Source organism: Castor canadensis, chromosome 12 (assembly GCF_047511655.1).
Source record: "Castor canadensis chromosome 12, mCasCan1.hap1v2, whole genome shotgun sequence".
In the NCBI taxonomy this organism is placed as follows: domain Eukaryota; kingdom Metazoa; phylum Chordata; class Mammalia; order Rodentia; family Castoridae; genus Castor; species Castor canadensis.
In genome coordinates this window covers 17,122,106-17,149,739 of record NC_133397.1, presented here as the reverse complement: position 1 = coordinate 17,149,739, position 27,634 = coordinate 17,122,106, and the positions used below count along the sequence as shown (strand labels likewise).

The following is a 27,634-nucleotide window of genomic DNA, read 5'->3' as shown; positions in this document are numbered from 1 at the left end:
CAAAGGGCTTTCTACCCAGTTCTTGTCTCAACCATCTAGACGTCTCTTCATCTTATCATGGCTGAAGTAGTCGCCTGGACTTGGTGATAGACAGATGTGATCACCTATAATAGGATGCTGTTTAGTCTTATGTTCAGAAACATACATCTCAATTTACTTTTGTGTTATATTTAAAAGATATGTCCTTTTCTCTGAAGGACCTGAAAAGGACTTTGTATCAAAGCAATAAAAATTCTGACATGTACATATATAATATCACATAATTTTCTACCTTTAAAAACTATATAATGCATGTTAAGAAGCACAGAAACATAAGCCTAAACTTTATTCCCAAAAAAGATGTTTCCTTAGAGAATATATTCAGAGATTAATGGCTTATAAAATGTTTTTATTTTTCTTCAGTTTGTTTCAAAGGTTCACAAGTGCCTTACCTCCACTCCCAAAAGCTCTGATTACACAATTGATGCTGGGGTCACTGAAAAGATTTTCTTTTAAGTTCAAGATTCTTCATTTTACAGAAATTTCAATCCACAGTTCTTATATAAATGGAAAAGATATCAGAGGACTTTAAGAGTGCTGATGTTCTATAGGCTAATTAGCAGCTAACAAGTGTCACAATAACTTTATAGCTTTGATACATTTTACTTTATTTAAAAAGTATTTTTAATTTATGAGTAAAAACTATTACAGTGACTAATCTAGGAGGAAGAGCAAAACTTACAGCAAAATGAACAGTGATAAATCAATAGGACACCTGTGATTGGACCATCACTTTATATATGCCAGGATGGTCCCTCCACCTTATAATACAATAAAGCAGAAATGATCAAATATTCATGAAGAAAAGGCCAGTGATATTAATCAGCCACAAAAAACTAGATATGTACTTTAGGTGTCAACTTATTCAGATTAAGGAATACTGAGAAAATTGGAATAGCATTGTTTTGGGAAAAGTCATTCATCTCTGAATATATTCTCTAAGGAAACATCTGTCAGGTATTTCCAGAGAAGTTTAGCATTTGTGTCTGTCCATCCAATCAGTGAACAAACATAAGAAGGCAAATTCATCTCTCCTTCCAAGAGCTGGGACACACTAGTGTCCTGCCTTGGTCATTGGAAGTCCATGCTCTCTGGCCGTTGGACTGCAGGACTTACACAAGCAACCCTTCCTGAATTTTTAGGCTTTTGGCCACAAACTGAGAATTACACCATTGGCTTCCCTGGTACTGAAGTGTTTGGACTCGGACTGAGCTATGCTTCTGGCTTCACAGGGTCTCCAGCTTGCATATAGCCTGTCCTGGGACTTCTTAGTTGCCATAACTGTGTGAACCAATTCTCTAATAAATCCTCTCTCATCTATCTGTGCACAGATCCTATTGGTCTGTTTCTAGAGAACCCTAACACAGTACTGATATAAAAAGTATCATACAAACAGCCTTCCCAAATAAATCATTAAGGACTTTTTAGAAAGGCCCATAGTGTAGTCCTTATCTATTTTAAAGTGGATATTGCATGTACAGTTTATCTGTGGGGGTCAGGGTTATATCTCAAAGTTATCATCTGCTTGTTTCTTCTGTGTGTTTGCCTCCCTCCTTCTTGCACATCATTGCCCCAAGGACTGGGTTGAGCAGTTTTCCTTCTTTGGCTCATGCCTAAGTAGGAACAAAAATTCAAAACCTTACTAGACAAAATTTCTTTCATGTATGTTTGCAGAACCAGTTTTTCCTCTCCCAGGGGCCTTTGGAAAGGCAGGAAGAAAACAGAGGGATACCAAGAAAAGGACTAGAAGATGGATAAGGGGAGGAGATGGGAAGAAGATCATCTCAAATGAAGTGTAACTTCACAGCTAACTTAGCAGCTGACATCCACCTGGCGCTCAACAGCCCCAGGCACTTGTAATACTCAGTCACATGAGACTGTGCCCACTTCAGATGTCACTAGCAAGTTCCAGACCTCTGGTGTTGCAGAAGTGCTCTGACAGAGACTGAGAGGGCACCAAAGCTTTTGGGAAGCAAGTTTGTTAAGCAAGCTGGTAGCAACTCAGCGGATTCATGTCCAAAGGCTGAGCACCTAGAACAAGGGGTCTTCCCTTATATACTATTTAAAGCAGGTTACAGAAATGGGGGAGGTACAGCTTGTTTCATACATGATCACATGTTATTTTATTGGCCGCTCTAACCTCTGGAGTGAGGAGACCTTTCCCTGGTCTCCAGGTGACATTCCCCAACTCCGGTTTTCCTTTGTTTCACTGTAGCACTCATTAATATCTCTTCCCCCTCCCTGCCTTCCTGCCACACTGGTCCTCTGGCCATTGAGCTACAAATCTGGGATTCCCATGACACCCTCCTCATGTTTGATAATTTGCTAAATTGGCTCACAACTCAGGAAAACACTTTACTCATGTTTACCGGTTGATTATAAAGGATATAAATGAATAATCAAAGGCATAAATGCATAGGGCAAGGGAGAGAGGTGTGGAGCTTCCACCCCTCTCCAGGCACTTATCTCCAGTGCCTCTTGTGCTCTCCAGTACAGAGGCTCCCCAAGTCTCTTCACTTAGGGATTTTATGGAGATTTCCTTTTGTAGGCATGCTTGCTTGACTAAATTATTGCCCATTAGTGATCCAACTCGATCTCCAATCCCTCCCTCCTCTCCAGAGGTCAGGGGAGGAGCTGAACAGCCCAATCCTCCAATCACATGGTTGGCTCCTCTTGCAACCAGCCCCATCTTTCAAGTCACCTCATTAGCATAAACTTAAGTTTGGTTGAAAAGGTTCATTAGGATTAACAAAAGGCACTCCTGTCACCCCTACCACTCAGGAGGATGCAAGAGTTTTAGAAGCTCTGTACAGAACTGGGGACAAAGGCCAAAAATATATTTCTTATGACATCATATATCACAAAAGGCTAATTTTGCTCACAGTACATGCCCATATGGGGTTATCTGGACATGTCATTCTCACACTAGGATCTCTGCCATGTCAATCTCTCACTAGAACCCAGGTTAACAAAGCAACCACCAGAACACAGCCAGGCACCAAATCAGAGGGAAATGGAGTGTGTAGGACACTGTGCACTGAGTCTTGCAGTTTCAATCCAAAAGTACCATATCATTTCAACTAAGATTTTATTTACCAAAACAAGTCCTATATAACTGTACAGTGGCAGGGAAACACAATCCAACCATGTGCTCAGAAGACCTTCAAGTACAAGGTACCAGAACTAACAACACTACCTGGCTTACTTACGTGTGCATAGGAACTTTCTAGAAGAATGCAAGGAATCTGATTGCTCCTAAAATGAAAAACGAAGAGAAATTTTAATTTCTACTTTACCCCTTATTATAGTGTTTGAGATTTTAACTGTGACATTAAATTTGATCCACACATTAAATTTGTGTGGATTGATGTCTGAGACACAGGTTGTTCCCCGTTCTCATTACTCACAGAAGACAGTCTAAACTGCCAAAAAGAAAACCAAAGAATCAAGTGCTTATGGCTCAGAATAACCAGCCTTCTTCTAAAACAGAAACATTTAAGTGCCGAAGGGCCAGGCCCCGGAAGAAAGAACACTTCTCTGCTTAAGCAGCCAGGTCAGCACCTGCTCCAGATAGCTCCTGGTCCTTAGAACCTTTTTTGAGGGAACAGAGAGAACTCTTGGCCCTTTTCTCCAGGGCTCTTTTTTTTTTCCAGTCTACAGGCCAGAATGGTGACTTTTCAGTCATCTCTGACCTTATAATAGAGAAATAACTATAGAGACCATGACCTTCCTTGACTTGGAGCAAGAAAATCTTATACAACAATTCACTGGGAAGTCTGATTCACTCCCGCTACCATTCTGTAGTCCATTAGGGGTCCTGAGACAAGACAGCCATTCGGGAGAGGTGTGCTGGGTAGCAGCAAGGGGCAGGAAGCTACCCTCATACAGCATGCCTGGAGGACTTGCCTCTACCATCACAGCAGGCATGGGAACCAAAAAACTGTTGATCTGAGAAAGAATGGGAGGACTGAGTTACAAATTGACAGCCTGTCTAACTGGGGGAGGGCCCAGTCTATTTTTGGTTTGGCTGCACACACAGCTTTCCATCTGAGGCCAGCATCCATTGCCAGGTAGAGGAGCACTGCTCAAGACTGAAGATGTAAAGCTGGTGGAGTGGCTCAAGTGGTAGAGCATCTGTCTAGCAAGTGCAAACCCTGAGTTCAAACCCCAGTACTGCCAAAAAAAAAGTTAAGACTGAAGATGTACCCAGGCTAAGGCAGGAGGATTGAGTGTTCAAGGTCAGACTGGGCTACATAGCAAGACCCTGTCTCAAAAAACAAAACAAAACAAAAAAGCCTGAAGGTGTTACTCTTCCTTAGACAATTTTCTCAGGACAGGACCTTGGAGTTGAGTCTGTGGGGAAGGTGGGCATGCATACATACCTTAAAAAATATAAATGTGATTCATTCCCTCATCATTCTACAAATATTTTATTATTTTCACCAAACATTACTGATCAGCAAAAGCCTGGGAGCATGATGGAAAAGAGGGATGTATAAACTCCCACACTCACCAAACTCACAACCCAGAGAGGATTGTGACCCATAGCCAAACACCAGGGTACAAGCCCAGTAAGGTTCACAAAAAACACAGGCACAATTAGAGCCCAAAAGAGGAAAGGATTCACTTCTGCTGCAGGACCCAAGCTTTCCTGGGACTTTCAGCCTAAGTCATGGCCTCCTTGGATAAGGAGCTAGATAGGACCAGACTTTTCTCTAAAGCAGGCTGTCCTGCTGTGGAGAGAAGAGATACAAGGATTTTCTTAGAAAAACACTGGCAGCAGTGTCCTTGGGAACAAAGCTAATCAAGAGTTGACAGTTCAGAACTGTGGTAGAACAGAAAATAAATATTTGGGTTTTGTCCCCAGTTACTGGTACACAAGGCCTAAAACCCTTAGAATCTCAGGAGTGATAAGAGTGGTTTTTGTATGCTAATGCGATGACAGGTGGCTGGGATCCCTAAGTACCTTCATGAATGGGAGCTCATGGCCAGAAAATCCAAGACATGGTTAGAGGGTTAGAACATTCAACATCCCCTCACCACCACCACATCTCTGGGGAGAGGAGAAGGGCTAGAGATTGGCAATGACTTGATCAATAATCATGGCTACCTAATGAAACCTCCATTAAAAACCCATAAATGACAGACTTGGAGAGCTTCTAGGTTTGTGAACACATGGAGGTGCTAAGAGGATGGTGAACTGGAAGAAGGCCTGGCAGCTCCACTTCTCCCCCCAATACTTGCCCTATGTATCTCTTCCCTTTCACTGCTCCTAAGTTGAATCCCCTATGAAAAACTAATAATACTAAATAAGCTTTATAAGAAATTGGTTTCCTGAGTCCTGTGAGTCATTCTAGCAAATTATCAAACCTGAAGGAGATTGTGGGAACCCACAACTTTGTAACCACACCAGACATATGTGTGTGCAGCCTGGGGGCCCAATATTTATGAGGAAGTCCATCTTGGTTAATAACCCAAAACTCCATGACAGCTGTTACAGCACTTAAGAACTTACTAGAATTATGCAAGTCAGCTTATAGAAAACCCAACCAGTCCACTTGTGTGGGAAGAGGGGAGTCTACAGCAAAGAGGGCAGCACAGAATCTGTCCAGTCCCCCAGTCAATGGTCTTTAGTGGTTGGAGCAACTTCTAGGAGCAGCTGGAGATGTAGGGTGGCCACTTGCAAACACTTGGGCTGGCACTGGAAGTACACAACCAGGAAATACACCAGGAAGCCGCTGAGCAGAAACAGGAAGATGTAGAGCAACTCCAGCTGGGGATTGTCAATGACAGGTGCCAGAACCAGGTAGAGAGAAGCTAAGAGCATGATGGCAGGGATGAAGGTGGGAACCTGCAATGGGCACAGAGAGGGTGCATTTGGTCCCTAAGATCTGCATGATGAAGGAGGCATGAGAAATGGTGTGTGGTCCTTAGGCTCTGCTCCTCCTGCCTATCTTTCTATTGTCCCCATCTGCCACCACCTCTTATCCTCCAATCTCTGCCAGAATACCTTGACTGGGACTGTGGAGCCATCTGCTGGGCTACAGCGGGGCTGTTCAGAGAGCAAGAGGGTATGAGACCCAGTATAAGCCTCTCTGTTCTATGTGTAGCCAAGTGTGTGGATAAATCCTCTGCATTTATCTCCCATGGTTCTCCATCAGGGTCCTCCAAAGGAGAAATGATGTTAACTCCCCAGCAAGTGCAACTGATACCTTACGATTTCGTTGTCCCTCAACCCCAAGAAAATAAGGAATTTTTCTGTCAAAAATAATGATAATGACATCTACTTACATTCTTTCTCTGGGCCTTGAATGAATCCATGTTCCAAAGATCTGCTTCATATGAGAGCAAAGGGTCAAAAAAGCCCAATGTCTATCTCAAAGATTACCTTGTAAATTCGGGGAAGATTCTTTGTCTTTATCCGCAAGTATAGGAGGCAGCTAATGGTGGTTCCATAGGTGAGCCAGGATAGGAAACTGGGAAAAAAAAAAAAGACTAGATCAGGCACTCTCTGAATGAATTAGGAGGAAATATCCAAACAGAAGGTGTAGTGTTTGTGTTTCTTAAAAAGAAGAGGCGGGTGAAAAATCTCAAGGAATTCTTTGCTTTCTGCAGGGACCAGACCACCCATAGCAGAACCCCTCTTCCACCCAACCTACCTTTCACTTATGGTTGGTGACATGACATGTGGCCTGCTGAGTACCCCAACAAATCCTCACCTCTGTCCTTCCCAGTATCAACAGTTGAGTAACTGCTGTTGGTCTAATAAAAATTCTACCTAATCTTGGAGGCAGGGTCCAGACCAAACCATCTCTTAGGAGGTCAAGACCAAGCAGTGTTAGTACCTAGTTGGTATGGATCACCCTAGGATTCTCTGTGCTGTGACATTCTCAGTCACATTCTCTAGTCTTCACCTGGGGACTCCCTATCCTCACTATGACTTGATTTTATTCTTACCATACAATGATTTCATTCTTTCTCGTGGGAAAAAGATAAAAGAACAAAATGTTTGCTGCTTATCATTTTTAAGGGAGTCACACCAAGTACTGTATCCTGTTCCAGATTAATTAGATAACAAAGGAAGGGAACATGTAATGCCTGAAAAATTACAAGTGCTCCCTCTGTACCCAGACGTTATGCTTGCCTGCTGGTTTATGGATCTGCCTACTAACCTTACTTCAAATGAGCTCAGAAAATAACAAGCAGATATCACAGCAGCCTGAGTTCTCCATCTTGAGAAAAGTAGTAAAATGGGGTCAGAATATGTCCCCACTTAGGTGCACTCACTAACTGTCCCTACATAGGGCAGTGCAGGCCAGTAGAGTTCAATAGAGATTATGTTGTGTCAGAGTCCAGAATGCAAACCCAAACTACAAAGGGAAAAATCACACCATGTCTAAGGGCTCCAAGTAAAGTTAATAATACCTGAATACTCCCCAACATTATCTTAGCAGCAGACTAAAGGAGCAAGAAAAAAAAATGATAAAGACAACACAAGCCTTTAGCTATCTCTTGGTGAAATATCTATCTTAATGAATTTTGAGGAACAGAGCAAGAGAGAAGAAATCCACATTTAATTTTTGAAACATGATTGGGAGAGATTGGCTGAAGTATGCTACATATCCAGGGACTCTGAAGCTGGGCCTCCAGAAGTGTGCATATGTGTTTATATAGGTGTACAGGTGAGTGTGTATACATGGAGCTCAAGAAGTTTATAGTGTATGTGTATAAGTACATACAAGTATGCGTGTACCCACAAGGGTATACAGATCCACAGATATCCAGCACGCAGATATGCATCTTGGGAAAGTCTCACTTGCCTCAAGAAGTTTACAATGGTGCTGAAGTCTCCTGGGATGACCAGGGCCAAAGCCACAGCTGTGGTGAACATCAGGGCCGGAGTTGGTGTGAGGCGATGCACATGAACCATGGACAGCAGCTGGGGCTAGAAAGCAGAGTGTCAAGAGGCTCCAGGGGAGCCCCAGTAGGCATGTCTCCCACAGTGTGCCCAACCTAACAGTCACTAATCATCAGGGCTTCCAGGTGTATGTCTCTGTGGTTCACCTGTGATGGCCAGGCCCAGGGACAAGGGTCTCTGGGGGAGATGGCCATCTGTGTCCTCTGGGCATCCTTTTCCCAAGGTTTCTGCACTCTTGCTATATACAAATACCCTTTTCACCCACATCTTCCATCCCATGTAACTGAGTGCCGTGATTGCCTTGAAAACCAGAAATAAAGCTGAGGGGCACAGAACACTTGAGTCCGTTCTCAGAAGAGAAGAGGGCTATGTCTTACAGGGGGCTAAATGCCAGGTTCAGGCAGGAGAAAGTGTAGCTGGCAGGCTTTCTGAACCCCTCTCACAGCCCCACTACCTTGTCTGATCCCAGACTCCCATCTCTCACCATGTGGCCCTCTCTTGCTGCTGCATAGCACACACGGCTGCCACCAAAGAATGTCCCATTGACAGAACCAAATGTAGAAAGTGCGACAGCCAAAGGCACCAGCCAAGCCCAGGATCCCAGAACCTGGTTCCTACGACAACAAAGGGATCAAGGGAAGAGACTCTGGCAGCAACCAGGAAGATGGTCACAAGGCCCCCTTCAGAAGCGGAGCGAGCAATGCATTCAAGGGCAAATTCAAATATACACAGAACTCTATCCTTTCCCATCCTTGAACGTCTGGTGTCCAGGTACATATTATGTGACTCACTCACCCCCAGCTCACAGCCATAGCGTCAGAGGAGAGGATCTCACTGGGTGACAGCACCAACAGGTAACTGGATGTTGACCAGGACATATAGGCTGGTGACCAGGGGGATGGCGATCATCAGTGCCCACACCAGGTTATGCTGTGAGGTCAGAAAGAGGACATAAGTATAGGCCAGTGAGGTCTGTCTAAGCCCCAGAACAAGCTCAGCATTGTGCTGGCCAGAGGGCATTGTGCCCAGCCATGGAGGACAAGGGTGGGTGTCTCTCCCCCATGAGCTCAGGATCCTGATGGCATGGACATACATTCAGGCAGATGGGCTGGGAGATCTTGAGGGACCCAGCCAGAGTCAGAGTAGTGAAGGTACAGAGAGGCTGATGGGGTGGGAAGGAAAGAAGAGCAATCTACAAAGCTTTCAGGATGAGGAGGATCTTAAACTAGGCTCTCCTTGAAGAGTAGAAGTGATTCAGGTGAGCAAGAAGGAGAGGAATTCCTTGCTGAGGTAACCAGGAAAGCAGAGAATAGAGAAGTGACAAAAAAGTTATTCATGAGATAAGACCCTCCCCTCACTTAAGCATTTGTCTATGATTAGCATATCTTTTCCTCTTCAATTTCCAGACCTTTCTGCCAGGGCTGAGACCTGCCCATGGAAAACCTCGCAAATGGGAATGGGAGAGAGAGCAGGGGACACTGAAAACAGAGCAGTCATCTCAGGACCCACTTCAGGTCCCTGTGGCCAGCCTCAATGATGACACTACCCTCACTCCCCATCATGTTTCCTTGGGAAATAAAATGCCGTCTTTTCTGGCTCCGGGTTCATGTTCAAGTTGCTTCTACAGAGCTGCATCAGCCCTTTGAAGCTGGGCTCCAGTCTCCTCTTCAGGAAGCCTTGTTTAATTGCTCTGCTTTGTTAGTCACCCTATCTAACAGGCCATGTGGCAAACTAGATGCCACAAGATGCTCAGGTCCCTTCCAGCTCTGAAGTCTGAATGCAAAGGAAATTTTCCCAACTACAGCATAACTGAGGTATAGTAGCTAATTATTTATCATTCCAGTGCCTGAAACTGCCTGTTAGCAAAGGTTCTTCCTTCCACAGGCCTCACTGTGGGATACCCTCAGCAACATGAGCACCCAGTATGCATGACTCAGCCCCACACGTAGTCAGGGGCAAGGAGCTTAGTGTCCTTTTGAACATGATCTCCCCCTGGGCAACCTTTCCACCAGTAATGAGCTGTGACAATGGCAGAACCCTGAGTTGTACCATGGATGGGTTTCTGGCCAAGACACCACGAGACCAATGAGATACCCTAATTTTACTGTTAAGGACTTTAATTCTTCATTCAAATTCCAGGGAGTCTGGGCATATGCCTAGTCCTAATTTGGCAAAGGTTTTGCAGTTTCTTGGAGGCAAAAGTGTGAAATAAACAAACACACACCTAATGCATGCTTTGGAGAGCCAAGTTAAACAGTAGAATCTCAAATGCTGGCATTCAGAGGACTTGCTTAGGATTTGCTTCGAAACCCACATTCATCAAAAATGCTCTGGATATAGCAAGGATCAGCAAACTATAGCTGTGAGCCAGACCCAGCCTGTTGCCTGATTTTGTCAATCAAATCTTATTGGAACACAGCTACACTCATCTGTTTACCTGTGGAAGTTTTCATGCTATCACAAGAGTTGAGTACTGAAGGTCCACGGAGCCTAAAATCCTAACTCTCAGACCTTTATAGAAAAAGTGCCTGTCCCCGCCACAAGCATGGGAGCTTGTCTCACTTATCTTTCAGCCCCCTGCTCTTTTCATAGCCCAGCTCTAAGCCAGAACCTGGATTCAGAGAGGCAGCTCTAGCACCATAGATTGAAGGAGCCTGTGCCCCTACCCTACAGCCCCAGCACACCCCAGCGCCAACCTGAGCACATGTTAGTCATTCACCTGAGAGTTACAACCAAAAAGTTGTTTATAGTACGGAGAGCCCATGCCATCTGCTATGAGCACCACTGATACCCCAGAGCCCTGTGAGGAAGGCAAGGCAACTATTATGAAGGTCCCATTATAAAGACAAAGATCTGAGACACAAAGAATTACATGCAAAAATAAAAACTAGGTTCTAGGACTCCTGGCTGTCTCTTGACTCTCTCTCTCTCTCTCTCTCTCTCTCTCTCTGCTCCTGGACTTCAGTCTCCAAGCTGCTGTTCTTCTACCAACTTTTCCCAAACTGCTCTTCAGGGAGCCTTGGCAAGACTCTGAAAGCTGTAATGAACCCTAAGCCAACCCAATGGGTATAGAGGAAAAGAATTTGCAGGTCCCATTCCGTGAGAATTTGAAACTCCTGCAAGGGGAAAAGAAAACAGAAAATAAAACAATAGCATCCTATGCAAATACACTTCTAGCAAAAGGTTAATAGCCATAGTAACCAAAGATCCAAATGCCCCAACTGAATCCCAAGGGACCCTGGCCCCATTAAGACACTGACTTGTCAGCCCAGGCTCCAGGTGGGGTAAACAGGCAGGATTGGCTTGTTCCTTTGTTTCCAAGTATGCTATGTCCAGAAGTGACTCTCAGGCTTTAGCAACTATCAATTAATTATCTACTACAATGTTCTGGAGAAAAAAAAATCCCAGAGATATCAAACAGGGTTATTAAGTGCAGCCTCTTCCTAGCAGTATGAATTCAAAACATTTCCCCTTTCTGAACTTCAGTATTCCTATGTGAAAAACGGGGTTATAATATCTACCTTACAAGGCAAGAAGATGAGACCACAGGTTGACACTGTAAAGTTCAAGGTAGACAATGGTTTGGCATTCAAGTCCCATGAATGCAGGAAAGTAGCCCACATTTCCAGCTAGATAGTTCATGATCTCAGTCACCCCAAATTTGGATAATTGGAGCTCCAATAACTGAAACTGCTGATGTTCACGGATTTGGCCCCATGGCAGCATTATGGACTCACCTTTGGATTCTTGAGCTCCTCCATCACGTAGTTGATGCTATTCCAGCCATCAAAATACCACAGTCCCTGGTAGAAAGCCATACCAATGCGCCCGGCCTGTTGCGTTGTGTTTTGGAAGGTGGACAGAAGGGTTTCTGTGCGGCCACGGCCCTGGCCCAGCATCACGGCCCTGGCCCAGCATCACAGCCCCACCCACCACAATGACCAGCAATGAGAACACTTTGGCAGCTGTACACACGTTCATCACCATGGTGGACAACCGAGAACTCCAGAAGTTGATCAGCATCAGCAGTAGGATGCAGAAAGCAGCCACATTCTTGAATACAACCTGGGGCAGTGAGGAGCAACCAGGAAAGAAGGGAGCCAAGGCATACTCGGCAAAGCTCAGAGACACAGCAGTGATGGTGGCTGGTCTGCCCACCAGAACGTATGTGTAGATAACCAGGAAGGCTGGTAAGGAGCCAAAGTTTCTCAAGATGTAGGCATACTCTCCTCCAGATTCAGGAATCAGGGCCCCCAGCTCAGCATAGCACAGGGCACCCAGCATGGCCAGGAGGCCACAGACTGCCCATACCACAAGACTGGCTCCAGGAGTACCCATATGGATCAAGACCCCTTGAGGTGTCATAAAGATGCCAGAGCCGATCATACAGCCAGCAGTCAGGGACACAGCACTCCACAGACCAATCTCCCTCCTCAGTGTCAGTCCTGGTGCCCCACTTCCAGATTCTTGCCCAGTCACCCCCTCGCTCTCACCCTTTTCCTTGTTTCTCTTCATCTTAGTACTTCAACAGGCACTGCCTCTGGTTGATGAGAGGCAGAGGCTCTGGTATCTATTCTTTAGATAGTTGAAGGAGATCCGTAGTCATGGCCAAATGGTTAAGGCGAGGGACAAGATAGTTGAAGAAGTTAATGATTACAGAACTGGAAGGAGTCTGAGCCAGTGATCAATGACCCAGGGTGTGATCTAGAAGGAGCTGATCTAGCCAGCACCTGTCCATCTCAGACCCTGATACAAGCAGTCTATAGGAGCCGCTGACCAGCATAATTCAGTAAAGGTCCAGAAAATAAATGTTTTCATAGAAATCTCTATTGCTGGCTGAAGATATAGCCGGGTGCTAGAGTGCTTATCTAGCATGTCCAAGACCCTGGTTTTGACCCCCAGGACCACAAAAGGCAAAAAAAAAATTTAAGGAAGATAAAAAATAAACCTCTGTTGCCCAGTTCCCCAACAATATGTGGGAAATGATCATTGGATAAGTACTCTGAACTATAGTAGGAGGGCCAAAAGCTGCACCTAGACGGCTGAAGACAGTTTTCCCAGTCTATCAGAAATAAGGATTCCAATGCAGACAGCCTGTAATGAAAACTACATAAACCTCATGCCCAGGAAGAATCAGGATGATTCAAGAAAAAGATTCAGGACAGAGCTTGTTCCTCAGCAAGACACAAGGAAGTGGTTAAGAGTACAGGTTATGGATACGCATGGTGGCACACACCTGTAATCTTAGAACTTGGGATGCTGAGGCAGGAAGATCAAGATCATCCTGGGCTATGTAGTGAGATCCAGTCTCAAAAAAAAAAAAAGTACAGTTTCCAGAATGGGACTGCTAAGTTCAAATCCTTACTCTAGGATCTCATAATTGTATGACTTGGTAAGATCTCTGAACTTTACCTTATTCACTTGTCAATTAATGATACTTTCCACACAGAGTTGCTTGAAGAATTAGCTAACATAGTCTATTTGAATGTGTAGTAGTAAGTTTTCCATCAGTGTTAACTAAGAGTTTCATTAGTCCAGCTGAAGGAAGAGGGATTGGTATTAATACCAGAAGGAGACAAGACTAGAGGAGCATATATCACATATAATGTATATTATATTATATATAATTAATATTAAATTACATATTTAATTTAACACTAAATTTCACTGATCAGCAAATGATTTCATTTCAGGATTTAGTGTGCAACTTTTTTATAGATCATCTCTTTTATTTTTAAAATCTTTATAGAACCTTTGTTACTATTGATATAGGAAGGTCACTAGAAGTCACTGGCACTTAGGGTAAAGATGCTGTCACCCAAAGTAGGAATGAAGGTACTTGCAGTCTCCCAAATATCTTTGCCTAGCTGAAACTGGACTTATGAGCTACTTGGATTTCATGTGTGTATACAATCAATAAAGCTGTTGATAGATGCAAAGACCTTCGCTATCCTGGTTCCCAGGGTGTCCATCCTACCTTCCATCCCTGTTGCATTGTAGCAATAGTATATATGTCCCCAGGAAACTTGGAGACACCTTCAGAAAATCCCTGGAAAAGGTGCTTTCCAAAATTTCTGCCCAGTGGAAGAGAAGCGGGCAGAAAGGAAGACAGGAAAAAAGTAGGGAAAGAAGGAAAGAAGAGAATAGAAAGAATCCTTCTGGGACTCAGGAAAGATTCTTCCTGTAAGTAACCCCTTGTGAGACATAACCTATTAATTAAGACACTGAAATTTTGACCCTCTCCTACTCCATGGACTGTAGCTGGTGGACATTAGTTAGAGTTTGAGAACAGCGCACAGGACTACCCCCACCTCTGAAACCAATGGCAATTGTAGGGAGTCTCCAGACCGCTTTCACATTACATAAGTTGCTAGCATTCACAGAACTCACTGAAAGCTTTTATACACATGGTTATGGTTTATCACACATAAAAGATACAGATTAACATCAGCCAAGGCTGGAAGTACATGGAACAGATTCCAGGAGGGTTCTAGGCACAGATCTTCCAGGTGTCATCTCCAAAGGAGACATAGGACATGTACCTCAGGACCATGTAACCTTCTCAGCAATGATAAGTGATAGTGCACACTTCATATAACCAACAAGGGAGCCCACAGGAGCCTTGGTGTCCACAGTCCTTACTGAGGTTCCATCACACAGGCCTGGTCAGCTTTCCATGTGGCTGGCTAATCTCCAGCCCCTCTGGAGGCCAAGTTGATACTTTTATGACCCAAAGCAGTTACCCCAAATTACATTCTACACTCTGGCTGATCCCAGGTCCCCAGACAAATGAAGACACTCCTGCCAAGCGTGACATTCCAAATACTTGATAGATTACCTCCCAGAAGTGGAAGGCAAGAGCCAGACCTCTCTTTAGGCAAGATTACATCTCTTCTACACAAACATGTATGCACTGTGACCCGAAGAACATTATAAGGCATCATAAAGAGAAATTATTTGGTGCTAGGGATTGAACCTAGGGTCTTATCATGCCAAGCACATATTCCACCACTGAGCTATACCCCCACAATCTCTAAATATTGTTTTTATGACTCATGTTGTCATGCATTTAAAGAGGAAGTTCCAAAATACCAGGCTAGGACAAAGGCAAAATGAAAAAGATCCCTTCCTTCTCCTCTTCACTTGCCCATACTCCCAGAGATAATCAAAGGGTTGCCATACAATAAAGTCACATTTTCTTAATACCCAAAATGGGCTGATTCCCATCGTACAATTTCACCTAGGAGTGTATCCAGGTTTTGTGAAATTTGAAGCATGTAAAAAAAAAATTGGGGCTTTCTCTGGGTTCAAGGGATCCTCCTGCATCAGCTTCCTGAGTAGCTGAGACTACAAGCATATCCCCCCACCATGCCTGGCTATTGGGGAACCCCTTTTAAACTAGACTGGCTGCAATAGTGACATCACCAAAAATGGTGAAGTTTTAAAAAAATTTAAAAACTTCAAAAGTCTACCCCTCCCAAAAACACTGGGGAAAAAAAACCTTCTCTGAATCAACTTTTTCAAGATTCTGCAATCTAATCAAAAGCATGTAATAATCAGAGGATTTCTTAAGCTAAGAAAAGAACTGAATTGTAGTAAAAACAAAAAACAAAACAGGGAGCTTTGTGGCATTTTTACTTATTTTGGTCTCATCCCCCACTCTCCAACTCCTCAGTAGCCTTGAAAATAACAGCCTGCATTCCTAGTACCAGAACCTATCCTGGGGGGAGCAGAATGGGAGTATAAGGAATGGTAACTATTGTGTTGAACTATCTGGTGGCTCCTTGGAAGAGCAGCTCAAAAAGCTCACCTTATCTTATCTAACTTGGAACTCTGCTTGGGCTGAAGTCACAGGCAACAGCTGATAACAGTCAGGGCAAATAATAAACTAACCAAAATGCTTTGAAGGGAAAGGTGGGTGAATAAGAGACCCTTTGGGGAATAAGATTTATGAAAACCTCTAACATATTCCTGGGAATCTAGAAGCCACATCCATGTCCAGGGTGGTGTACATGTTCAGTAAAGACCTGAGAAAACTTTAAACTCTCACCTCTTCCCTTGAGTCTCTGTGCAAGCAGGAAGTAAAGTCTAAAGCAGAGTTGGAGATTGCCTGGTTAAATATTGAAGCTGTGCCCCAATATACACAGAGCACATCTATAAACACTGAGAGATTTCTTTGTATTGGGTGCCCAAGGAAATTTCTTTCCAATCATTAGTGGACTACTTTAACCAATGGATAATTGAATAGAATTGAGAGTCCAGACATAAATCCATACATTTATAGCAAACTGATTTTCCAGAGTGCCAACATCATTCAATGGAGGATTTTTTCAACAAATGGTGCTAGAACACTGTGTGTCTACATATCAGAGAATTAGAGCTTCTATCTCACATAATATACAAAAATTAACTCAAAGCAGACCAAAGACCTCAATGTAAGAGTTAAAACTATAAAACTGTTGGAAGGAAACATAGTTATAAATCTTCATGACCTTGGCTTAGGCAATGGTTCTTTAGGAATACCACCAAAAGTACACACAAAGAAAAAATAGATAAATTTAATTTTATCAAAAATTAAACTGTTGTGCATCAAAGGACATGACTAAGCCAGTAAAAAAAAAAACACACAAATGAGAAAATATTTGCAAATCACATATCTATGAATAGTCTAGTGCCCAGAAGAACTCTTACAAAACAACAACAAAAAGACAAACATTCCTAATTTTTAAATAGGCAAAAGATTTGAATAGGCATTTCTCCAAGAAGGTATTTAAATTTTAAATGATAACCAAGCATGTGAAAAGATGCCCCAAATCATTAGCTTAAGGAAATGCATATCAAAATCACAATGTCGGTGAGAATATAAAGAAACTTGAACCTTCAAAAACTGCTGGTAAGAATGAAAATAGCGAAGCACAGTGGAAAATATTTAAGCAGTTCCTCAAAACTTTAAATATAAAGTTACCATATAACCCTGTGGATGTCAGCTGTTTGTTACTGTAACAAATAACTGAAACAAATCATCTTAGAAAGAGAGAAGTTCTTTTTGGGGGGTAGGAGGGAAGATGGGGGTCTCACCATTTTGTATCACAGGCTGGTCTCAAACTCATGATATAGTCCAGGCTGGCCTGGAACTCATGATTCTCCTGTCTCAGCCTCCCAGGTGCTGGGATTACAGGAATGTCCCAGCAATCCCAGCTGAAAACAGTATCTGTTTTGGCCCACAGTTTTGTAGATTTCCTCCCATGGTCAGGTAAACCTATTGCTTTTGGTTTTGTGGCAAGGTAGCATCTTGAGGCAGGGAGCATGTGAGAGAGCAAGTTTTGCTTCATGCCACCATGAAGCAATCAATACAAAAGGGGGGCTGAGGTCCCTATATTCGCTCAAAGGCATACCCTAATAACCTATCTTCCTTCCACTAGGATCCAACTCTTAAAGGTTCTACCCCCTCCCAATAATGCCATCCTGGCGATCAAATCTTTAACACATGTCAGGGGACATTTCAGATCCAAACTATAGAACCCAGCTATTCAACTCGTAAGAATCGAAAATGTATGTTTGCACAAAAACTTGCACATGAACTTTCATAGCAACACTATTCTTAATAGCACAATGCAGAAATAACTCAAATTTCTACCAATCAATGAACAGATAAATAAAATGTGGTATATCTGAATGATGGAATATTATTGGACAAAATGTGAATGAAATACTGGTATATGTAATTACAAGGATGAACCTTGAAGACATCCTAAATGAAAGAAGTCAGACACAAAATGTTATGCATTATATTGTACTTACAAAGACAGCCAGGCATGGTGGCCCATACTTGTAATCCTAACACTCGGAAGCCTGAAGCATAAGGATCATGAGTTCAAGGCCAACCTGGACTACATAGTATGACCTTATATCAAGAAAATTGTCTATATAATATTGCTTGTATTTGTGTTTGACCTATATTCCACATATGAGAGAAAATATGTGGCTTTTGGCTTTCTGAACCTAGCTAACTTCACTTAAGATGATGTTCTCCAGTTCCATCCATTTACATGTAAATGACAAAATTTCATTCTTCTTTATGGCTGAATAAAATTTCATTGAATATAAATACCACATTTTATTAATCCAGTCATCAGTAGTGGGGCATCTTGGCTGTTTCTATAGCTTAGCTATTGTGAATAATGCTGCAATAAACAGGGGTGTGCAAGTATCTTTAATGTATCCTGACTTGAATTCCTTCGGCTATATCCCTAGAAGTGGTATTGCTGGATCATATGGTAGTTCTATTTTTAGTTTTTTGAGGAGCCTCCATATTGTTTACCATAGTTATTGTACTAATTTACATTCCAACCAACAGTGTATGAGAATCCTTTTTCCCTGTATCCTTGCCAACATTTGTTGTTGTTTGTGTTCTTGATACTAGCCATTTTAACAGGAGTGAGATGGAATCTTAACATGGTTTTGATTTGCATTTCCTTTATGGCCAGGAATATTGAGCATTTCTTCATGTGTTTTTTGACCATTCCAAAAGTGGGACTGGTAGAGGAGACCAAAGGAGGAAGAAAAGAAGGAAAGAAAGATAGCAAATAATACAGAAGGACATTACATCTGTATAGGAACAAGACCCAAGGAAGCACACGAAAACTGTTAAACAACAAGGGATGGGGAGAAAGGGTGAGGAAGTGCAGTGGAGGGGAGTTAAATTGACTTAAGCACAATGCATGTATAGATATAAAACCAAGGCAAAAACCCCACTGACCAACAAACAGACCCTAAACAAAGAAGGAGAAGAATGAAAAGCAGGTCACACTAAAGGTAGGGCACTAACAGGAGAGGGAAGGTAAAAGAAGGAAGTAAAGAAGGTGAATATAGTTGATGTACTTTCTATACAAGAATGAATATAGAAATTTTAAACCTGTTGAAATCACCACAAGAAGGGGTCTAAGATAGAAAGGAGAAAAATGGAGGGACTGAACTAATTCAGGGTGTAACACATATATACATGGAAATGTCAAAAATGAAACTACCTGTGTAGATATCCTAAACAAACAAAAATGCTTTTTTTTTTCCAAAAATGGAGGACAGGAAGGTAAAATAGGTCCTGCCTAGGGATTGGTACCAGTGTGTGTGGGGAGGAGGAGTAAATGTAAGGGAAGAGTGTAGGAGGCTGAATATGGTAGAAATATTATGTACTCATGTATGAGAATGGAAAAATGAAACCTGTTGAAACTATTCTAAGAATGGGGAGAGGGGGTATAAAGGATAATTATGGAGGCATGAATTTAACTAAGATATATTGTAAGCACTTTTGCAAATGTCACAATGTACTCTTAGTCCAACAATAATATGATAAAAAAATTTAAGAAACATCTAGGATATGTAAATCCAGAGAAACAGTGTGGATTAGTGGTTGCCAAGGGTTGGGGGATAGGGAGATAGGGAGTGATTACATAATGGCCTTAGAGTTTCTTTTTAAGTTGATGAAAATCTTCTAGAATTCAATAGCACTACTGGCTTATACAATTACAAATATAATTTTTTTAAATACTGAACTTTAGCCTTAAAATTGTTAATGGCGCTAGTGCAATCTGTGATCAGAAGACTTCCAATGTCCTTGTATTCCATGTGGAAGAATCCATGGCAGGACACATGGGTGTAAATGGAATTTATCAAAAGTTAGGGAAGGGAAATACAAGTGGAAGCCTGGAAGCAGAGATAGCATGCTTCTCTAGGTGCTCTTAAAACTTACACTAACCTATGGGAAGGGAGAGAAACCAGGTGATTCCCATCCAATAATCAATGAGTGGGGCAGGGCATGGGTGGCCCCGGGGCCAGGTGAGCCATCCCTGAGCCAGGCCTGGGCAACCTATACATACACATACAATATTAAGTCATATATTTTTTATGAGCCCCGAACTTTCCCTAACTTTAGCCTACCTCAAAATAACTAACATGGTTAATTCCATGTTACATACATTTTATCTCAATTTTTTTATTTTAAATAAGTAAGGTTAACTCCGGGGCTTTGGAAGGGCCCATGCAAATGCTCCATTCTGTTAGCTTCAAGGAAAATCTGCCTTCTTCTCCCTCATTATGGCTGCAGGAAATCTAGTCTTTCCCTGTGGATCTCCCCCACCAACCCAAGGTCCTACGGCTGCTTCCACTGCTCTGGGAGTCAGTGTTCCTGACAGTCACCTGCCACACTGGTAGAAGAGCAGAAGTGCAGACCCATCCTGGAGGCCAGTCCCAGCAATTGCTAGCTGCTTGTCTTGGCTTCAACCCTGCCTGAGATACACCCAGTGCCCATAAATACAGTGCTCTGAATACGTGAGAGACTACAAATGCAACCTTTTATTCCAAACTAGCTAAATATTAACCTAGCCCAAATGAGACAGGAATGTACCTCCTGTGGGGCCTCCCATAGTGCTGGCAGAGTCCAGGTAATGAGCAGATCCAATATCATATTCTTTACTGGTAATGACACGGAAGCTCAAAGTAGGGCAGAGTGGGGGCCCAAGTCATGGACTTAGTGGTGACTCCATAGCCTCCACACACAGCATCAGTGAATGCCACAAAATGCTCCTCCCCGATCATCCCCAAAATGACATCTGGGTATAAGTGAGGCTTTAGGTGACTGCATGGCAGTGGGGGTGAAAGGCCTTAGAAGTGGGCTTGAAGGACACTGTTCTGCCTCTGGGTCCTCTAAACTCAGCAACAGTATCCTTCATTCACCTGTATACTGGATATCACATAGGCATCCATAACTGTAGCCTATAACTGGCAGATTTTCAGCCTGATCTGACTCAGATGGGTCCTAGTGGTTCCCCTTCCTGAGACACTCCCACCCCCATTAACACTGGTGTAGAACGCATGGGGTCTCAACCACATCCATCTGGCCTGTGTCTCTAGCTGGCAATCCATTAGCCACAAGGGTAGCACTACATTGTCTCCCACTATGACAGTCCACTGATTCTCCATACAACTACCAAGTAGCACATCCTGCTATGAAGCATGTAAGAACATCTAGATCTTTCCCACTGCAGGTAGGAACCCAGGGAGCACTAGCTCAGGCACTTTTCTTCATAGCCATGACACATGAACACTGCAGGCCAAGTTTGCCTGTGTGCCAATTTCCTTCCAAACAGTGAGTGAAGTACAAAACCCTTCTGCTTTGGTTTTTTCCTTAATCTAGTTATCTATATACACCCCTACCAGATGTGGGGCAGGAAGAGGAAGTCTGAACACATGCATCTGACCTCTTATTCCTTCTATCTCTGTCATGGTTCCTACCCTCACTGAGTCAAAGAGGTCAGTTTCCCACCTCCTATCTGAATGGACTTCTTCTTACAGTGGGCCTCCTTCTTCCCTAGGGCAGCAAGCCTGGTCGGGCCATTATAGGCAGAAGCTTCTTTATAAGAGAGGCTCTGTGAAGAATCCATCTGGCTTTGTTCTAGAAATGAGAACCAGAAGACAACCAAAAAAGTAGGGTTTCCCAAAGACCCAAAGATAATGCTTTACAGTCCCCCAATATTAACTCCAGAGAGTACAAACAAGCAAGCTGTCCAAGGGCAAGGGCTCCATTTTTTGTGCTACTCTGAGAAAGTGGCAGAGACTAAAGAAGGATAAAACTACCAAAATGAAACAAACAAGAAGATTGAAGAGAATTCAGACAAACCAAACATCTCCAGAACCTTTGGGTCCTGCTCTTCATCATGATCTTGACGGATCTCATGGAAATGAGACCATTAGGAGTTCTGGAGCTCAGGGAAAAGAACCCTAGTATCTGTCAGATCCAGTGGCTTGCTAGATCCTGAGGCCTGCACCTCAAACCCTCCTTGACAGGGACTGCTTTCTGAGCCCAAATATGCCAAGACTGCCCCCAAGTGGTCACAGCTGTGAAACTGGTATATGTGTCTGTGAGGGTGCGGGCACACCAAAAGGCTGCTGCTGGGGCCTACAACTGGGGTCTCCAACCCACTGTTCCAGGAGGACAGCACCCTCTTCCTAACCGGTTCCTTCCATTTCTGTTCCCTGCACCTGGGAAAATTCAGATTTTCTGAACATGACAGTGATGACCCTAGCATACTGCTCAGCCAAGGCTCTGAGGACTTTGGTCACAAGGTACCTTTCACTTGGGCCCCACACACCCTGGTAAGCAGCCCTGGATGAGAGTCCTGGGTAAGGTGAGATGGAGAGGCCTGTGGACTGATGCTGGGCTTTTGACACCCTGGACACTAGTAGTTCATGCCTATAATCCTAGCTACATGGGAAGCTGAGATCAGGAGGATCATGGTTTGAAGCCAGCCCAGACACATAGTTCAAGAGACTCCATCTCCAAAAATAACCAGAGCAAAATGGACTGGAAGTGTGGCTCAAGTAGTAGAGTGCCTGTGATGTGAGCACAAAGCCTTGGAAGAAAACCCTGGACCTGGGTATAGTGGTATACACCTATAATTCCAGCACTCAGGAAGCTGAGAGGCAGGAACATTGTGAGTTCAAGACAGACAGACATACACACACACACACACACACACACACAGAGCATCCTGAGATACAAATGACCCAGTCCCTATTTCTTAAGGCTCTGTGAGAGAACAGGAGAAATGATTGTTTATCCAGAGGGTTTGAGCAGATTCTGAGCCTTCTCTGGGTCCCTGTGTTCTCTTTTAGCAAGGGGAAGTAGTTGGCTTTATCTGTCTCAGAAGGCAAGGCAAAAGAGTAGTTTGTTCCCTCTTTTTTTTTTTTTTCCACCACACAGGACAGGACTGAATCTTGGGAGAGGAGGGGCCCCAAAGTCTGAGGGTTACCTTGGCCCGCTCCCAGACCAGAGGGCAGGTCACTGGCCAAGTTTCCAGGGCGAATGCTGGGATCAGGATTGTGGGCTACCGCCCTCTAGTGGGCCCAGAAGGGACAGGAAGAGAAAAGCCCTGAACAAGAAAGATTGAGCGAGAGATAGAAAGAGACAGAGACAGAAAAAGAGAGAGTCAAAGCAAAGGAACAGAGGAGATGGAGGAGGGAGGGCATAAGAGATAGAGTGGGGAGAAGAGGAAAGAGGCTTTCCCATTCTCTGGTCCGTCCCATTTCTTACCATGCAGTTGATAGTTCCACCCAAGGTGTGTATCAGTCCCTGGGAGCTCATTCAGATGGACTGGACCAGGGCTGAGAGTTCAGGGCTCCAGTCAAGCTCTGGCCAGGCTCAGAAGTCCTGAACCCACAGGTTTTTACTCATCTTATCCAGATGCCCCTTTAGGAGATGTCTCTGGGATCAGTTGTGAGACGGTCAGCTCAGGAATCACCTCTCTCTGATTCCAGCTATCCCATTGATTTTCCTCTGACTTCGGAACAAGAGCAGGTTCCTTACCTTATGCCATTAAGAAAAGTCCAAATGGATCATGGAGACTGTAGAAAAAACAAAGTCATAAAAGAATGTGCAGAATATATGGAAACATTTAAAGACAGAAACATACTTATGCTATAGAAATAAGAAGTGTAAATGGCAAAAGAAAGAAGAAACGGCTATGGCAGTCCAAAGTGATTCTCTCAAAGATAAAAGAGGAGTGGGACTGTGATCTACAATGTCTTCATTTTTTTGAACAATTGAATACAAATAAAATTAATCCAAGGAAAGAGTTTCAAGAGAGTTTTGTTTCCAATAACCCCAAAACAGAAAAATAGATGATTTGTGTGCCACTATAAACATTAAATCAATCAAATCAAAAGCTAAAAATTTAACAAGTAGGTCCAAATGATTTTATGGGGAATGTCTGCCAATTTTCAATAAACAGATACAATTCTACTAGAATACAAATTCTCAGAGAAAGTTAAAAAACAAAGAAAACATTACCCAAATCACTTTATAAGGCTTGAATAGTCTTACTTCCACTGAACAAGAAGGAAAAATTAAAAACCAATACCATTTATGAATGTAGAAGCAGAGTTTCTTAATGTAATATTAAAAATAGAATCCAACAGTATATTTTTAAAATTCATCATGACAGTTTATCAGCAACACAAAGGTATCAAAATTTCAGAAAATCTATTAATATATATTATTTATCATATCAAGAGAGAAAAGTATTATGTCGGTAGCTTCAGAAAACTGATAGAATTTAATACTAATTATAAGACTTGAAAATAACTGAAGAAAACTGTTTTAACTGCATAATATGAATCATCTACAAAAAAAACCCAAAAAACAAAAACCTCTACAGTAATCAATATACTTCCCAAACTAAAAAGCAGTTGAGGCATACTGAATGTAGGAACAAAGAGTTTATTGGAGCCAAAATGAGGTGGCCACCCAGGAAGAAAACACAAATTCTCTTCTCTCAGAATAAGTGTTCCTGAAATGGTATCCAAGGGATATGGTTTTTATATATAAAAACAGAATAAGAAACCAGTTACAGAAAACCAGTTGTCACAATTGCAATAGCCAACAAGAATAGCACAGGATGTTGACTGGTGGTTGGTTGTTGGTTGCTTATACATTCCAGCTAAGAACTGTGATAAGCCAGAAAAGACTTTCACTTGAGCCACTTTTTATCTGTATGGCATTGGGGAGACTGCAGAAACCAGCTGTGCTAAGGCAGAATGGCCTAGGTGACTAGTCTCATGCTTCATGTTTTACCGCAAGCTAAAGAATTTTATTGCCTCATTCTTGTGGCATTTTAAGTTCTTTCTCAAAAGCCAGGTACCGGTGGCTCATGCCTGTAATCCTAGCTACTTGGAAGGCTGAGAGCATGAGGATCATGGTTTGAGACCAGCCCAGGCAAATAGTTTGAAAGGCTCAATCTCCAAAAAATAACCACAGCAAAATGGACTAGAAGTGTGGTTCAAGTGGTACAGCACCTACTTTGTGAGTGCCTGCTTTGCAAGCTCAAAGTCCTGAGTTCAAACCCCAGTCCCACTAAAAAATAAATAATTAAATAAAAATTAAGTCATTTCTAACTTCCCCCTTCAGTAAAAGTCTTTTTCTGGAAAGCATCTATGATTAACTGATTGTTCTCAAGGGGTAAAAACTGAAGGTCTCATGTTGCCAGGAAGGTTCATTCCTACATGATGATGTCCCACAAAGGAGGGGAAAGATGAGGCTATATATAGTTATGAGTTATGAAGCCAAATCATAGGTAGCAACAAGGGTCCCATGAGTGCATGATGCCTCAGCTACACAAGTGTGGTACATTCCGAAATCATGGCCAGTTGTTGAATTACCATAATGTTAGTTCCTCCTACAGTCTGGAAACTCTGGGATATAAGAAAGACCAGCAATTTAAACAAGGCAAAGCAGAACAGGCAATGATAATCAGCAAAAGAACAATTTAAAATCCTAACCTCAGGAGTGCCCCCTCCTCCTGAAGACAGCCAACTGAATGCTGTACTGAGTCTAGGAGCTCTCAGTGTACTAGATAAGTGGTGTTTGGCAAGGGCTTAAGGTAGAAAAGGAAGCACCAGCATCAATTAGGACCCTGTAAAATTTCAATCCAATTTGAACAAATGTCCTTCGCAAGGAATTTAAAAGGTGAGGGGAAACCTCACTAAGTCTCTTAGTTTCTTCAGAGTTGAAAGTCCCATCAGACATCATCTTCAGGAATTTGAATAAATTAGTTTAGGTTGAAATAAAAAGGTCACAGAAACCAGTTCTCTCTCTCTCTCTCTCCTCTCTCTCTCTCTCTCTCTCTCTCTTCCTGATTTTTAGCTAGCAGTTTTATAAACTCATTAGTTTCTTCATCCAAATTCTGGAAATACTTATGCAGTTTAATGATATGATCTCAAAGTTATCAGAAACCTGTGTTTACCATAGTTCTTTCCATTCTTTTCAATAACCTTCTTAAAGACACAACAGTCTAGAAATCTTGTTGCTTACAACACAAAAAACTTTCAGAAAGGAATCATAATAAAGCAATTTAAATGTGGACAAGGGGCTGGTGGAGTGGCTCAAGCAGTAAAGCATCTGCTTAGCAAGTGTGAGGCCCTGAGTTCAAACCCCAATACCACCAAAATAAAAAGAAAACATAGCCATGATAAAAGATCTGATGAATGCTCACAAATGACAAAGAAACCTGATTATTCCTATAGAATATAATAATTGTATCAGTAGAACTATGACTGATAACACATGCCAAGACACATCAGACATCCAGGAATCACATACAATTTTGGAATACACTTGTAACAAATATTTATACAAATATAAGTCTAGTAAGTGTGTAATAATTCCCTGTGAATTTTAACCAACTTGATTGCACATAAAATTATTTTTGTTAGCTGCTGAATGAAGCAGGAACCATTAGGTGCAAACTCCTATGTTCGCAGGGGAGAAAGCTACCACTCCTTTGAAAGATGGTTGACACACTTTCAAGTGTATTCCTTCCTTTTATTTCAGCTAAAACTCTTAAGAAATATACAAGAAACCAGCCAAAGTCAGAATCACTCTGATTCATTGTTCTAGGTAACCTAGGGTAAACCTGGCTCCTAATAACAACAAACTGAGCATCCCCAGAAATGTTGTGTCTGCCAGCTTTCCTTTTTGAACATGTGATCTATGACCTTGAAATGAGCATGCTTAGAAATGTACCCCTTAAAGGGAACATGCTCAGAAATATGCCTGCCCCTACTACTGCTTGCTGACATGAAATGCACAGGCTCTCTGAATAAAATCTCCATGCTTCCTTTGTTCAGGGAGAGCACTGCTTTGCAAATAACCCCAGGTAATAAATCTTTCTTACTATTTTATTTCCTGGTTGTGCTTTTTGTCTCTGTGCTCACCAGGATTTGAACCCACTACACTTGGATCGCACTTTAACAAGATTCATCTTCCACAAACCTGTAACATCTTGCTCAGGCCTTCTACAACTTACTTAAGCCTTCAATTTTGTCCTATACTATTTTTTTTTATATTTTGGCCACCCACACAAGATTTTTCTCTCAAACAAATAAATAAAAATCACTTTCTTTTTTTACTTTCTTTACTAATACCCACCCTTCTTACTTACAATTTTCTTTAAAGACATATCTCATTTCCCTCCCATATAGCAATTTCTTTTATTTTCAATTTTATTCACCACATATTATTCCTTATCAATTTTTAAGCAGCATCCTGTAGACCAACACTAATGTACACTTTGTTTTAAAACATGCTTTTTCATAACACAGTCTTTATTTTTTTTTCCTTTTTCTTTTATTATTCATATGTGCATACAAGGCTTGGTTCATTTCTCCCCCCTGCCCCCACCCCGTGCCTTACCACTCACTCCGCCCATGGATCATACTAGAAATCTAAAAATGGGTGTTCTGATTGTTTTAGTTGTCCTAATGGTTCTGCTTTTTCTAGGTTTTAAAACATTTCCCTTTTTCAGAGAAGGAGTTTCCAAGAAATCCCCACTGAGAAGACGAAGTGTGGATGGGACATACAGAAGGAAGTGAGAGTCAAGAAGAGGCCCCACTTGGAATATCATGGATTGAGATTTGTGAACTGTCACAGCTGTTATTCTAGAGTTCTAGGCTTTAGGGGCCTGATTTTGGTGTGTTCCAACAAATCATTCCAGAAATAAAACAGAAAAAGTAATGGCGAAAGGTAGGAAAGGAATTTATTCAATGTAGCTATATCAGGAAGACAAGGGGATCAAGTGATCTCAGTCTTGTCTTTGGGGTACTGACATAAGCTCCCAAATTACATAG

At 42.4% G+C, this 27,634-nt stretch overlaps 1 protein-coding gene across 1 annotated transcript in view; it reads right to left on the bottom strand.

Moving 5' to 3' along the window:
• The window catches only part of LOC109681731 (b(0,+)-type amino acid transporter 1-like), a 72,402-nt gene that overhangs the window by 12,162 nt on the left and 32,606 nt on the right, over window positions 1-27,634 (bottom strand). The window contains 9 exon segments of the mRNA XM_020156581.2: window positions 3,249-3,294; window positions 5,555-5,890; window positions 6,428-6,515; window positions 7,860-7,984; window positions 8,442-8,571; window positions 8,753-8,817; window positions 8,819-8,887; window positions 11,695-11,850; window positions 11,852-23,356. Of these exon segments, the coding sequence (XP_020012170.1) occupies window positions 5,660-5,890; window positions 6,428-6,515; window positions 7,860-7,984; window positions 8,442-8,571; window positions 8,753-8,817; window positions 8,819-8,887; window positions 11,695-11,850; window positions 11,852-12,472 (1,485 nt within the window). The 5' untranslated portion in view covers window positions 12,473-23,356 and the 3' untranslated portion in view covers window positions 3,249-3,294; window positions 5,555-5,659.